Source organism: Herpailurus yagouaroundi, unplaced genomic scaffold, assembly GCF_014898765.1.
Source record: "Herpailurus yagouaroundi ecotype Mexico unplaced genomic scaffold, PumYag 203, whole genome shotgun sequence".
Taxonomy (NCBI): Eukaryota; Metazoa; Chordata; class Mammalia; order Carnivora; family Felidae; genus Herpailurus; species Herpailurus yagouaroundi.
Window position 1 is genome coordinate 21,825,218 of NW_024412434.1, and position 13,156 is coordinate 21,838,373.

General features: G+C 45.8%; 1 protein-coding gene across 12 annotated transcripts in view; it reads left to right on the plus strand.

The window, feature by feature from the left end:
- Nucleotides 1–6: 6 nt before the first annotated feature.
- BEND7 (BEN domain containing 7) overlaps nt 7–13,156 on the plus strand; it is an 82,748-nt gene continuing 69,598 nt past the window's right edge. For 10 of the 12 annotated variants that reach the window (XM_040451386.1, XM_040451388.1, XM_040451392.1 and 7 more), the window contains exons 1-2: nt 7–131; nt 2,477–2,560. In XM_040451386.1, coding sequence (XP_040307320.1) covers nt 71–131; nt 2,477–2,560 — 145 coding nt within the window. In that variant the 5' untranslated portion in view covers nt 7–70. The remainder of the gene's footprint in view (nt 132–2,476; nt 2,561–13,156) is intronic. The other 2 variants (XM_040451395.1, XM_040451391.1) reach the window with 2 other exon arrangements.

Consider the following 13,156-nt stretch of genomic DNA (forward strand, 5'->3'; position numbering starts at 1 on the left):
GGCCGCCGCTCCCTCCGCCCGCCGGCCGCCCCCCGGCCGCAGCCCCTGCCTCCTGCCTCCTGCCAGCACCATGGAGTTCTCCGAGAGGAAGAGGAGCAGGAAATCCCAGAGCTTCAAACTGGTGAGCCGAGGTAAGCGGCGGGCCGCGCCGGGCCGGGCGGGGGGCGTGCGGGCGGCGGAGGGAGGACTTGGCGCCGCGTAAACAGCCCCGCGCCCGGCCCGCCGCCCCGCGCCGCGCGTCCCACTCCGGGGGTCCGGGCTTCCGGGACCCCCGAGTCCCCTCCCGCGGTGGAGGGGGGGCCGCGGCCGCACACGCCGCGCGGCGGGCAAAGTTGTGCGGGGGGAGGCAGGATGCTATTCAGCGTAAACAAGTCGGAGGGCACATCAGGAAATTAGCAAACAATGACACTTGGGGAGCCGAGAGCCTTCTTTGGTATTCCACTCCTGTGGCTAGGTTGGGGGGTGGGGGAGAGCTGCCGCTCCGTCAGGCCGTGCACACACGAATCCCGACCAATGGTTGTGGGTTTGCTTTTTTCCCCCCAACAGAAGCAAAAAAGGTGGTGGTTCTGTTAAGAACCAGAAAGAAGCTCATGAGGTGCACGAGCCCAAAATGAGAATTGCTGACCTCCGGCGTCTTTTCTAGAGACGTTATTTGGGTTGGAAAGGTGTTTTGGAATAGATCACTTATCGGTCAGAAAAGTATCCTTAAAAAAAAAAAAATAATCCAGCCGGGTCCCGACGATTTAACAGGTGTACATCACGGTCTTCCGGCTTAGGAATGTTTTATGGGGGAAGGGGAAAGTTGAACCGTCTTGTCTGTGTTCGGTTACTTGTCAGAGGCTTCATTTTCCTGATAGGACTTTTAAAAAAACGCTGAGAACTTAAGAGCGGACATAAAAATATGTCTATCCAAATGCATTGTGTCACCTTAAATTAGAGGCAGGTGACTTTTTTCGTCCTAATGTCCCGGGTCCCGATATTGAGTTGAGAACCACCTTGCTTAAATAATCTTCTTTGAATCAACTTGAGGTCAAAAGCAAACCACAGAACCTGTCCCCTTTTTCCTCTGTTGTTTTATCTAGCACTGGCATCAGAGTAGAGAGAGCACTGGCATCAGAGTAGAGAGAGCACTGGCATCAGAGTAGAGAGAGCAAGGCGACCAACCTGGGGAAGTCACATGTGAGCTGATGAACATTAGAGGGCAATTCCAAGTAACAGAGCTTTTCAAGCTAAGCTGAGCTACCTATATGATGTAGATTCAATAAAGCCTGTTTTCGGCAAGCCTGAAAATGGTTTGATTGTAGACATTTTGAAGATCGCCTCATACCTGTTTTCCCTGATTTAGTTTGGATACTGCTGCATGAAAGAGGCCTGACATAGTTTTACGTATTCAAAATATTTGGCTCTTCCCTCTGTTTCCGTGTTGATTACTCAGTCATTTGTACTTTAAAAATCTCCATATGTGACCGGCCTGTTGGTCTCTTGATTCATTGGGGAAGGTAGGCTGCTTTCCTTATTTATGACCTCAGGGAACTTAACTAGTCTATCTGAAAAGTGAGAGTGGTTTTGTAGACCTTGTCCTGTCAGGTCTCAAGCCACCAAAGAAAACAAAACAAAAAAGGAATAGCTTTTAAGAAGGAACCTCTATTTTCTTACTTAGACAATCCTACTTTTCAGAAATAGACCATTGACAAGTACAGGAGCCTCTGTAGAAAAGAAAGAAGCTCTTAAAGTACTGTATTTTAAAGTTTGCCTGACGAAGCAAGTTTTTCTTTTTCCTTTTTTTTTTTCTTTCTTTAAATTACGGGTCTGATTCTTCTCTCTGCTCTGCAGGTGCATTTTTAGAAAATAAACTATTACATATTAAAGTGCCATAGCTGAATGCAAAAGATTCACTTGTGTGAAAGATGAGAATCTTGCTTTCTTATCTAAGCTACACTATGTTTGAAATAACAAATCAGTTTTTTCGTGTGTGCTTTCCTGTAAGCTGCTTAAAGGCTGGTATTTTTCTGGGTAAACTGAGAAAACAGAGTGTCAGGTTACCCTAAAGCATGCTGTTGATATACTGTACTCATGGAAATGGGTTGTGGAGATAATTTTGGAATCACCCCCGCCCTCCCGGCCTATGATTGGGCAAGGTTTTTCTTTTCCTTATAAACATGCTTGTCATTTGAAAGAAAAGAGGCCTAGTAATTGGCATCTGTGGGCCAAATTTACTGGGAAAACTATGTGATCAGCAAAGCCGTTTTCTGAAGTCAAAGTAATAGGTCAAGTTTGCGTACTTTTTCAGAGTAAGCAAAGTTTTAGGGATTACTAAAGACTATGAATTCCGTGACTAACCGAGTTCTTGGAAATTATGTTTATAAATTAAAGTATAGATTATACATCTTCTCTATAACGAGAGTCTAGTCTTTATTGCTTATTCATATCTTGCTCGCCATTAGAATTGTAATTTTTGGTTGTTTTCTCATCCCAGATTATCACCATGAGGTATATAAGATCTCAGAATTCAGCAACGATGTTAATGGGGAGGCCAAAGAGACACAACCCATTTATTTAGGTAGGTTCCTATGTCAATTAATTTCTCAGCAAAACAGTGTGGCCATTTGCAATTAAGGGGGAAGGGGAAAAAAAAAAAAAAAAAAAAAAAAAAGATTGTGCCAGAACGGGAAATGTCTGCCATTGCTTAATGTATGACATTCTTTTCAAGACCTTTTATTTTACAGATTGCCAATATATCCCTTATTAACATTGCTAAAAGTTGTAATTTCAGACATAAATGTTTATTAGTGTCTACACACAGTGCTAATTATCGCTCACTCCCAGAGCCAGATGCTGACTGAGCAGTTTTGTCGCTCTGTGCTCACCCCATTTCCATTGCATATTCGCTGGCATGCTTCACTGGCAATAGTTTGTGTAATTGGGGTATTACATCTTTGACATCTGGATAACAGAAATTCAATTTCCAGGAAGCCGCTATTTGTTTGGTTTTGCTTCTGCCTTGGGTGGGATAGAGGATTAATATGCTGTCTTATTATAATGTCCCTTCACCTCTGTGGCCTGGTTGCTAATCCTGCCATGACAAAATTAAATTAAATCTACAGTCAAAAAAGCGTAAGGAACATCAAAGTGCGATTGTCCGCCCAACCACCTCTTGATAGCTCCAGCTCTCCCCTTCCTGGATTTGTGGGCATTTCACACCAATGTTTTTGGTCAGAGGGACTAGCCATGCTGCGTCTTTACCATCCTCATTGCCAGCTCACCTCAGGGTCAAACGGAGCCAAAGCATCTCCTGTGAGACCCATCGGACGAGGGTAGCCGCCTGGTGAATGAGAGGTAGTCCAAAACATTGCCACTCTTTCCAAGTGCAGCGTTTGCTACAGATATCATACGTGAAGGACCTGGCATGTGCAGCTTGTCAGTTGCAGACCACGAACCAACAATTAAACAACTTCAGATTTTGCCACTAAGAGTTGCAGTCCCCCTTAAGGAAGAGCGGAGAGCAAATGGTGGCTTGTGGCTTCACCCTTGCCCATCGCGAACACCTTCACCACCCCAAAAGTAGGTTGAGAGCGGGTGCCGCGCAAGAAGGGAGCAGAAAATGGGAGACCGTTGGGGCGAGAGTGATGAAAAGCCGAGGCCAGACTTGCCAGACCTCTGGTGAGAATTGAGAGCAGAAGGAAGTAGGATTGCTGTTCAGACCCAGTGTGAGGGGTACTGAAAAGCCGAACAACGTGAAAGCCAGATGGCGTAGTATTCTGTCACTGAGATCTCTCTTTTTTTGCTTTGAGGAGGAGAAAGGGTGGGTTGCCAAAGGACTGAGAAATCAAATGGATACTTGATGGAGGTAAAATAGGAGGGGAGTATCAGCACGTCTTACATATGCAACCACTGAAGGCGCATAGATCTTTCCATCCTAGGGGAGAATATTACTGAGGCCAGCAACTACACTCACCACCTGTTTACTGTTAAGAGGACTAAAAACCAAAAAGTTAATAGTCAAGTGAAATGCTATGACCCAGAAGGAGAATATTCTTGGATTGTGCTCTCTTTAGTTCCTTAAACTTAATGAGTTGGAATTCTGTACTTTCCATTCCCTAACCTTATTGGTTCGAATTCTGTATCTAAGTACCACTCGACTTGGCCATTTGAAATGAGGAATTTGCCTATTAGTAGAAAATTTACATTTATCGTCAAAACGTAACATCATGTCCTTGGTTCAGTTAACGTCCAACAAAGCAGGCCTTTTTCCGCCTTTGTGCTGTGTATTTGGAAAACAGTAATTCTGGGTGTGAGAAAGTGGGGGATGACGAAGAGGAAGATGCGAGTGGTCAGAATTCGGTAAACTGTACACTCTTGAAGGGGGCAGACATCGCTGCTTTCATTTTTCCCAGCTCGAGTCCAGGAAGATAAGGGAACATCAGCGAAAGACCAGGGTGGGGATCAGCTTTCCAAGTTACCGGGCAGGAAGGCCTCAGACATCAAGAGACAAAAGTTTGAACAGTGGAAACGTGTACCTGGGTGACTTCTCAATCTTTCGCTCATCCTGGGAAAAGTGTGATATGGTTCCCAAAGACCAATTTTATTTTGTGATCTCTGGGTCCATTTTTTTTTAAAAAGTGGAAAAGCAAATGAGAGCGATTGGAAATAGTTACCGACAGCTTATGAACTTAAGAATTTGGTTGTTGATGATGTTATAAGACATAGGCATTAGGAGTTTGTAGGTACTCTTCTCAAAACATAGCTTTACATCACGTTTGTTTTTGTAAATTGCTAGAGTCTATCCATAACACTACTCGCTAGGGTGCAGATTTCTGTGTGAAGTTTCTGACGCCCAAGGGTGTTTGTTAGCAGGACACCAGAAGAACTGTTTCACCTATAATGCAGTCCTAAAACGTGGCCCCGAGATGCTGTGTAGGATTTTCTGTGTTCAGACGTAGGTATAATCCCTAGAGCTATCTGCACCTATAAGATTAAAGTTCATATCTCCGGGAAGGGGAGCGCTCCAAGTTTTGGCAGAGTTCCCACATGAAATCTATTTCCTTGGAATATATTCAGGCTGTTGACTAAGGAAGCCCACGAGTGAGGCAGGGTAGCTCACTGGTGTGAATGGCTGGGCTGAGTGCTTTGCGACTCACGCACACAGTATCAATGTGATAATAGGGCCAGACGAGGGTATTTTGCCCTGTGGACTTTGATGTGGCCCAGCTGGCTGCGGTGGGCCTACAATAAAAATTTGAGCACCTGTTTGGAGAGGAACAGCAACTCGTTTTAATCAGTCCAACAGATGTCTTTTTTAAGAAAATACTGTGCACTCAGCACTTTTCTGGAACAGGGTGGGAAATGGATAGGACCAAGACATTTGGGGAGATAGGACAAATTGAGAACACCATCAAGGAGCAGTATTCAATAATAATAACAGTTTGGACACTTTGCGCATGCACCAGTATTGTGTTGAGTACCTCACATGAATTTTCTCATTTACTTCTCACAGCAAATCTGCCAGAGTCGTTATCATCCCTGTTTTGTACATGAGACTTAGGTGTTTGATAGCCTGCCAGAGGCCTCTCAAGTAGCAAGTGCCATAGCCGGGATCCCAGTGCACATCTCCATGTGCTGGAAACACCCCACCGCATGCCTCTCTGTGTGAACGGTGATTCATTGGCAGATGTGATCAGTTAGGGCAACGAGCAAAAGCGGCGTTGGAAGGGACGGATCAAATGCAAGGTCAAGTGGAGAGCTCTGGAAGGGCTGGACCTTGAACTTGGGGAAGATTTGGATAGGCAGAGGGGAGGTGAAGAAGGGGCTAAGTGTCACAAGACCCAGACGTTAAGTGAAGGTCACACATGTAGTTTAAAAAGTGTTTTCACATCTGTCATCCTGTGGTTTTTACAGTAGTCCTGTGAGGTCACTGGGGCCGTTCTTACTCCCATTACCTAGAGGAGGGAACTGAGGCTCAGAGTGAAGTGACTTGCTCATAAATAGTGGAACCTGGCAGAAACCCACGTCTTCTGTCCAAAGATCTTTTCCCTCTGTCGTGTTGGGCCAGACAATTCAAGGATTATCAGGAGACCTTAGCTGGTAGCAAAGCACTTTTAGCAAGTATTTTAATGAGACAGTGAGTTTATTACTCATAGCTTTAAAGGAAACATTTAATGAAATCTCTTTTTATACATTGGATTTTCTTTTGGATTTACCATTATAATATATAAATTTGAAACATGTCTGTTTTTCAGGTGTTCACTCTCTTTCATTTATTCATTCAACAAATATTTATTGAGCTCCAATTATGGGGTCAGGCCCCGGCCCTCTTGGTCCTCTTCTGGTTCCTTTTTTTGTTTTTTTGTTTTTTTGTTTTTTTTTTTTTTTTTTGTTGTTGTTGTTGTTGTTCTTGTTCCTTTTGACACTAAGTTATACAGCTTTCAGAAGATGAACCACAGGGTATAGTAGCCATGCCAGATGAGCACGGTCAAGATCTCTGAATTTTTTTAATGTTTATTTTATTTATTTTGAGAGAGAGAGAGTGAGCAAGCAGGGGAGGGGCAGAGAGAGAGAGACAGAGAATTCCAAGCTCACAGCACAGAGCCCAACACGGGGCTCAAACTCATTGAACTATGAGATCATGACCTGAGCCAAAATCAAGTCAGACACTTAACCGACTGAGCCACCCAGGTGCCCCTGAGATCTCTGAATTTTTAAATCTTTTTTTCAGTGACTTTGTTGATGACAGCTGCCCCCACCAGGGTCCCCAGTCTTTTCAAAGGTGACACACTCGAACAATCCCTACCCACTTTTCCAGGTTAGGGAGTTAGCCTCTAACGACAATGGGAGTCGTTAGAGCCCTGGAGAAGTGAGCAGGTGCATGTGTGAAATGGGGGAGGGGGGCGGCCTGGGTCCCACCTGGTTCCTGTTTCTTCCCAACAGGGAGGGGGGCCCTGATGTTTCACCTCACCTGTAGCTAGAGTTGCATGAGTGAGAAACAACCTCAAATAAAATGAAGGGCCCAGCGGACCTGAGTGTTTCTTGGGGTTAGAAATAGAGCTGATAACAGCAGGTGTCATTTTTGGAGAGGCTGCTGCGTGCAGGGCACTATGCTAAGAACTTGGTGTGTAATCGCAGGGCACCATGCAACATGCCCCACGTCTGCGGGACTCCGCACAGCTTTTAGGGTGCCCTTGCCACCACGTATAAGTGGTTTCTAAGGCTTCCTACAGCACTAAAAGTAGATCTGCTTATCCTTATCCTGTAGGTGCACAAACGGCTTCACAAATCCAAGCAAAGTCAAAGCCGAGAGAGCCTCTGAAGCTCTTGACCACCGACGGCTCCCTTGAATATGAGCGCACGTGTGAGTGTGCTTCTGTACCCGTAGGCGCAGCAGTAGACCGCTTGGATGCTACTTGCTGCCTAAAGTTCGGGAGGCGTCTGCAGTCAGGCCCGTCACACTCTTGGATTGGTCATTTAGCCAACATCACAACCACAGTGTGAGGCAGGTGTTCCATCCGTCATTCAGACAGGAAGCCGAGCTCGGAAGTGAAAGTGACTCACGCGAGGTTATACTGTAGTTAGTAGTTGAGCGTGCTTTAAAACCTGGGTTCCTGATGTCCAGCTCTGCCCTCTCTCACCACGTGGGGGCTACCTGTGGTCCTGCCTACCTGTGCCATTCTGCCCACACGGGCTCATCTTAGTGTGTGACTGCTCATCCTCTCCCCGCCCCCCCCCGCCACCGACAGAGCGGGGCTCAAGACATGAGAGGGGCACCGTCGGTAGAAGGGAGGGGTGGGCAGAGCCTGGGACCCGCTTGGGAAGAAAGGAAGTAAAGTTGGTTGAACATCTGCTGTACACTGGGCACTTTCCCAAACTGGAGAAGTATTGTTATTTCCATTTTTAAATGAAAAATACAGGCCTTTGGAAATGTCAGTTTGCTCAAGGTCAGAGAGTTCGCAGACGAGAGCTTGGCCGTGGACCCGGCTCCCGCGGTATTTCTGCTCTGCGGTGTGGTCTCTGAGAAAGCCGGGGCCCCTCGCCTCCTCCCTCTGCTGTTCGCTCTCTGCTTCTAGCTCACCTTTCCAGTCTTTTCTCCCTCTTCTTCCTACTGAAAACATTGGCCTGCATCAGACTGGTCTCTTAGCATTAACTTCCTGGGGCGCCTTTCCCTGTCTGTGTGTGGGCTCTTCACCATCCCTTCCCTTCCAGGCCCTCCCACGTGTTAGCCCGTTTCCAGACCCCATCTATCACCAGCCTATCGCCTATCGGTTTCTGAAGCCCAATTCCAATATTACCTAAGCCTGGAAGCCTTCTCAGTGCGTATAGCACAAGAGAGAGAAGTCAGCTTTAAAGTCAGAAAACCTTGGTTTGAATCTCAGGCTAACGGTTAATAACACCTTGCACGAAACTCTTGAGAGGCTTTCTTTATCTTCCATAGTTGAATAGGAATGTTGGCCCTGACTTCCCCAGCAGGCTCCCCTTCAGCGTCTTGGAAATCCTATATGATAAAACACTTTTTCAGAGTAGAAAATGCTGTATTCTTATTTTTATTATCCCCTTCTCCTGAAATAGAAGTTCTGTTCTTCTGAACACCTTAGCACTAAATAATAACATCATCCAGCATTTGCCACATACTGCCTAATACTTGTTTTGTACACAGCTTTATGGTGCTCCAGGTCAACCTGCAGACACCCCTGTCGCCCCCAACCCTGAACCGTTACCACACTGAATTGTGGTTGTTTATTCGCACTGTCTCTCCTCATGTAAATTGTAAGATGACAGAGCAAGGGTGACCTGGATTCTTTTTTGTATCCTTTGAAGCACCCAGCACGGTGTTGTGTTCATAACAGGAACCCAGATGACAGGTACTCAAGTATCTAAACGTGTGAGTATGTTGGACAATGTCGTACAGAACTCTGAAGACTTGCTTTAAAATATATCACTGTGGGGGCGCCAAGAGTCGGTTAAGCATCCGACTCTTGATATTGGCTCAGGTCGTGATCTCATGGTTTGTGAGATCGAGCCCCGAGTCGAGCTCTGTGCTGACAGCAGGGAGCCTGCTTGGGATTCTCTCTTTCCCTCTCTCTGCCCCTCCTCCGCTCATGTTTGCTCATGCTCTCTTTCTCTCTCTTATTTATTCAAAAGAAATAAGTAAACTTTAAAATATGTATACACACACCACACTGTTGAGATTTTGGAGACATTTAGCGAGCCAAACTAAAATATTCCTCATTTAACCAGAAGAATCTTTTATCATACATTAAAGCAGCACAGAAACTTGGGACTTCTGATGTTGATGTGTGAGATAGAACTTGAAATCTTTTTGTTTTCCTTCACATCTAGAAAAGACCAAAAAGGAGAGGACCTCACCTAGGAAAGCCAGCGACATGTTAAAAACCAAAACTGAAAAATAGTATATGCTCTGTTGGCTCGGTATTGTGCTGTAACGTGGGCACAGCTTTCTAGAGGCGCTTGAGATAGTATTGACCTGTTTATCAACTGACTTTGGCAGGTCTGGTTGTCCAGCTCCGTGGGAAGCAAGTTTACCGACCTAAGTTTCAGAAAAATAGCAAACTGTGCATTCAGCAACAGGCTTGTCCCGCTATGAGGGAACACTCAAGTCGGACCTGCTCCCCTAGGCCCGTGTCTTGAGAAAAAGTTGCCTCTTTCCGTTTCCCATCAAGACTTGGTGTGGTTCAGGAGTGAGCGAAATGCGTGATACGTTTTGATGGTTTGCTGTTCCTACTCTGATCGTGACCAAATCATTAAAAAAAAAAAGAAAAACACAAAACAAAAAACCCCCCACGAAGGACAGACTCTAAGGAGACGTATTAACAATTTAGCCTCTCTGGTTCCCATGGGAATATGGATTTTTACTTTTGGAAGAGAATAACATGGCTATCTATAAGATAAAATAAAGATTTTGGAACAGTGTGTTTTGCATCTCCGAGTTAAAAATAGACCTAGGACATTTACAAAGCAACTCTGTTATTCTTACAAGTCACAGATTACTGGAGAGAACGCCACCTAGACTGGAATGTGCGTGCAGAAGCAGGGGGTGGTGGGCCAGGAGGGAGCAGACGCCCACGCCGGCAGGGATTCGCCCAGGGGCCCCGTGCGGCTCCAGGGCCTGCCTGCCTGAACCTCTTCACCGTCTGTGGCTTCCTAGTTAGGACTGAGACTCCTAGGCCTGACGGGTGAGACTTTGCACAAACTGCCCCTCCTTGGGGCTCGTGGCTGAGGCTTTCCTTCCACCTCCCAGGCTTCGGCCATGCCACACCACTTTCATCCGTGCAGCAGGATTCTGCCCTTGCCTTTGAGGCCAGGCACTTTGTCACCCGGGTGGCTGCACATACCACCTCCTCTGCTTGGAATTTCACACTTGGACCATCCTCCCTCTTCTGTCCATGGCTCTCTCTTATCCCTGAAGACTCCCAAGTTGATGCAGCTTCCTCCAGGCAGCCTTCCCTGATTCCCCTCACCTCTCCTTCCACAGCATCCAGGGCTGGGTGCTATCACAGCAAAGCCAGTTTGCTTCTCTCTCTCTCTCTCTCTCTCTCTCTCTCCCCCTCTCCCCGCACTGGGGTGTAAACTCCCTGAGAATCATCTCCGTGTCCCCACTGCCCAGCCCCACGATGGTCACATAAGTACATGCTCAGGGAGTGAATAAGATGTCCACTTTAAATTCAAAATAAAGTGGGGGCGCCTGGGTGGCTCACTCGGTTGAGTGTCCGACTTCGGCTCAGGTCATGATCTTGCAGTCTCTGAGTTTGAGCCCCACGTCGGGCTCTGTGCTGACAGCTCAGAGCCTGGAGCCTGCTTCGGATTCTGTGTCTCCCTCTCTCTCTGCCCCTCTCCCACTCATGCTCTGTCTCTCTCTCTCTCTCAAAAATAAACACTAAAAAAAATTTTTTTTTAAAGAAATAAATAAAGTGGTGGAATCAGCCATTTTGAAACTTTATTACCCAACTCTTTTACCTCTAAGTCCTGCCCTGGCTTCAAAGGGTGAAAATTTACACATCCTTCTTCGTACCTAACTGGACCTCCCATACCAGGCGTAAAATTTGTGAGCACTGGCTATCGAAGCTATATTTTTCATTTGTTTTTTTTTTCTTTTTTATTAGGTTAATGGCAGGTCCCCCTCTTCAAGTTTAACCCCGAAAGAGGATGCACCACTGTGCCTTTGTGTGTATTCTAGCCCCTGGCCTCCAGGGCCTTGCATATAACAACGCGCTGTGCGGGCACCTCTGGATACGGCCGCACATGGGCCTGGCGTCTGCCCTGCTGGGCTCTGCCGGGAACAGTGTCTGCCACCCGGGCTGTTTGAGCCTTCATTGCTCAAGTCTCATCTTGAATTCCTGCAGGCAAGGCTCCATTCACCGTGTTCCTGGTGCCCGGTACCTGACACGGAGTAGATTCACAACAACTATTTCTGAATAAAGGAAGGAGTCCCATGTTTGGAACATGTTAAAAGTGTAGTTATCATCTGATGTGAGCGGGACAGTCTGCTGAGGGGACACCGTCTTCTTGTGCAGGACTGTCCCACATGTTACAAGAGGTCTGAGTGTGGGCGGCACAAATGTACATGGATGTCAGGAGCAACCCCCCCCCCCCCCAGCCATTGTGACCATCAGAAATGCCCCCTACACATGAGTTAGAGCATCGTCTTCTGCAGTCCACAGTTGTGGGGTCAGTTAGCTTTGAGCCAAGAAAAACGATTGCATTGCTATAGGCTGGACGCCCTTCCCTTCCCAGCTGTCTCCCAGATGCCCTTGTGAAGCGTGGGCAGAAACGAGGGGCTGGGGTGGACCCAGCCAGCCACATCACCATACCCAGAGCGAGCACATCCATTCACGGCCAGGTTCCTGAGCCTCCTTTCTATGCAAAGGACAGCTTCTTACATGCATACTCGATCATATATTTTAAAATCATTAAGAAGTTCAGACAGATTTCCTTTCAGCATTGCAGACAATGAGTATCCTTGTAAATAAGAACCCATAAAATTGTTTTCTTAGTTTTGCATTTTTTTTTCAGGCACGTACAAATATACTATACCATTTGAACTGCAAGGGTTTTACAATGTTTTTTTTACTCAGAAATCAAATTTTATATCTGAAAGGTTAATGGAGAAAACTAATTATGCGATCTGGTAACCAAATGTGTGATGAGACATTTGTCTCTGTAATTAACAGCAAGGAACTTTTATAGTTTCATAAAATCGAATGGTACATGGAGTGTTCTGTGAGCATTTGTTTGGATGAGGTGTCCAACACAGAGATGTTTATGGATGATATAAAGATGAACTGAAATGTAATGCAGGTGTCTGTACATCTCACGGCATTTCTCATTGTTGAAATGGAAGCTGGAAGATTAATAACTTTACTTTGTCATGATAAAATAAGTAATGTGTTCTTGGAACAGTGGTACGGTACATAAGTTACTCAGTAATTCCAAGAATTTATTCTGTTCCAGGAATAATATCCTTAACAATTTATTTTTACAGAAAAAGTTGATGCCACATAATAGCCTCTGAAGTTGCTTGTATGGCTAATGGAATTATATCTCAAATATGACTTTACACCTCCAGAGAAAATGTAAAGAACCCCACAAAAATGCAAGGTTAAGGTACAAGCTAAAAGTTAAAAAGTCAGGAGATGCAAAAGTTAAGGTTCTTCAGTTAACGTTAACTCATTCTCATTGCACATATATAATTTTTTCAATTACTAGCAAGACTTTAATGGGTCCCTTAATAAGCCTTGTGTGAAATACGGTTGGAAAGGAGTTGTTGCAGGTGTGTTTGCCTTAACCACTCTACGGGAGAGAGCCTGGTGCCTTGAGCAACACAGACGGGCCCAGAGCTGATTCGTCTTCCTCTGGTCTACTTTGGTCATGTGGGCAAGCAACTTACTCTCATTCTTTGCTAAATGGGGGACATGAGTCGCTGTCTATCATCTCTGATGAGCTAGGAAGACGACAAGGATGAGATATGTGCCTTTGGGAAAGCTTTCAGAAGAAGGCACGATTGAATTTAGGCACCAAGTGTTTGCCTCTGTTTGCCAGGCCTACACCATGGAAACGAGCATCTCTTTCCAGGATGTCACAGATTTGGTTTACGTCTTACCCATCGTCAGTAGTGTTTTTTCAGCCTTTCTCAACTGTAGTGTTTTTTCAG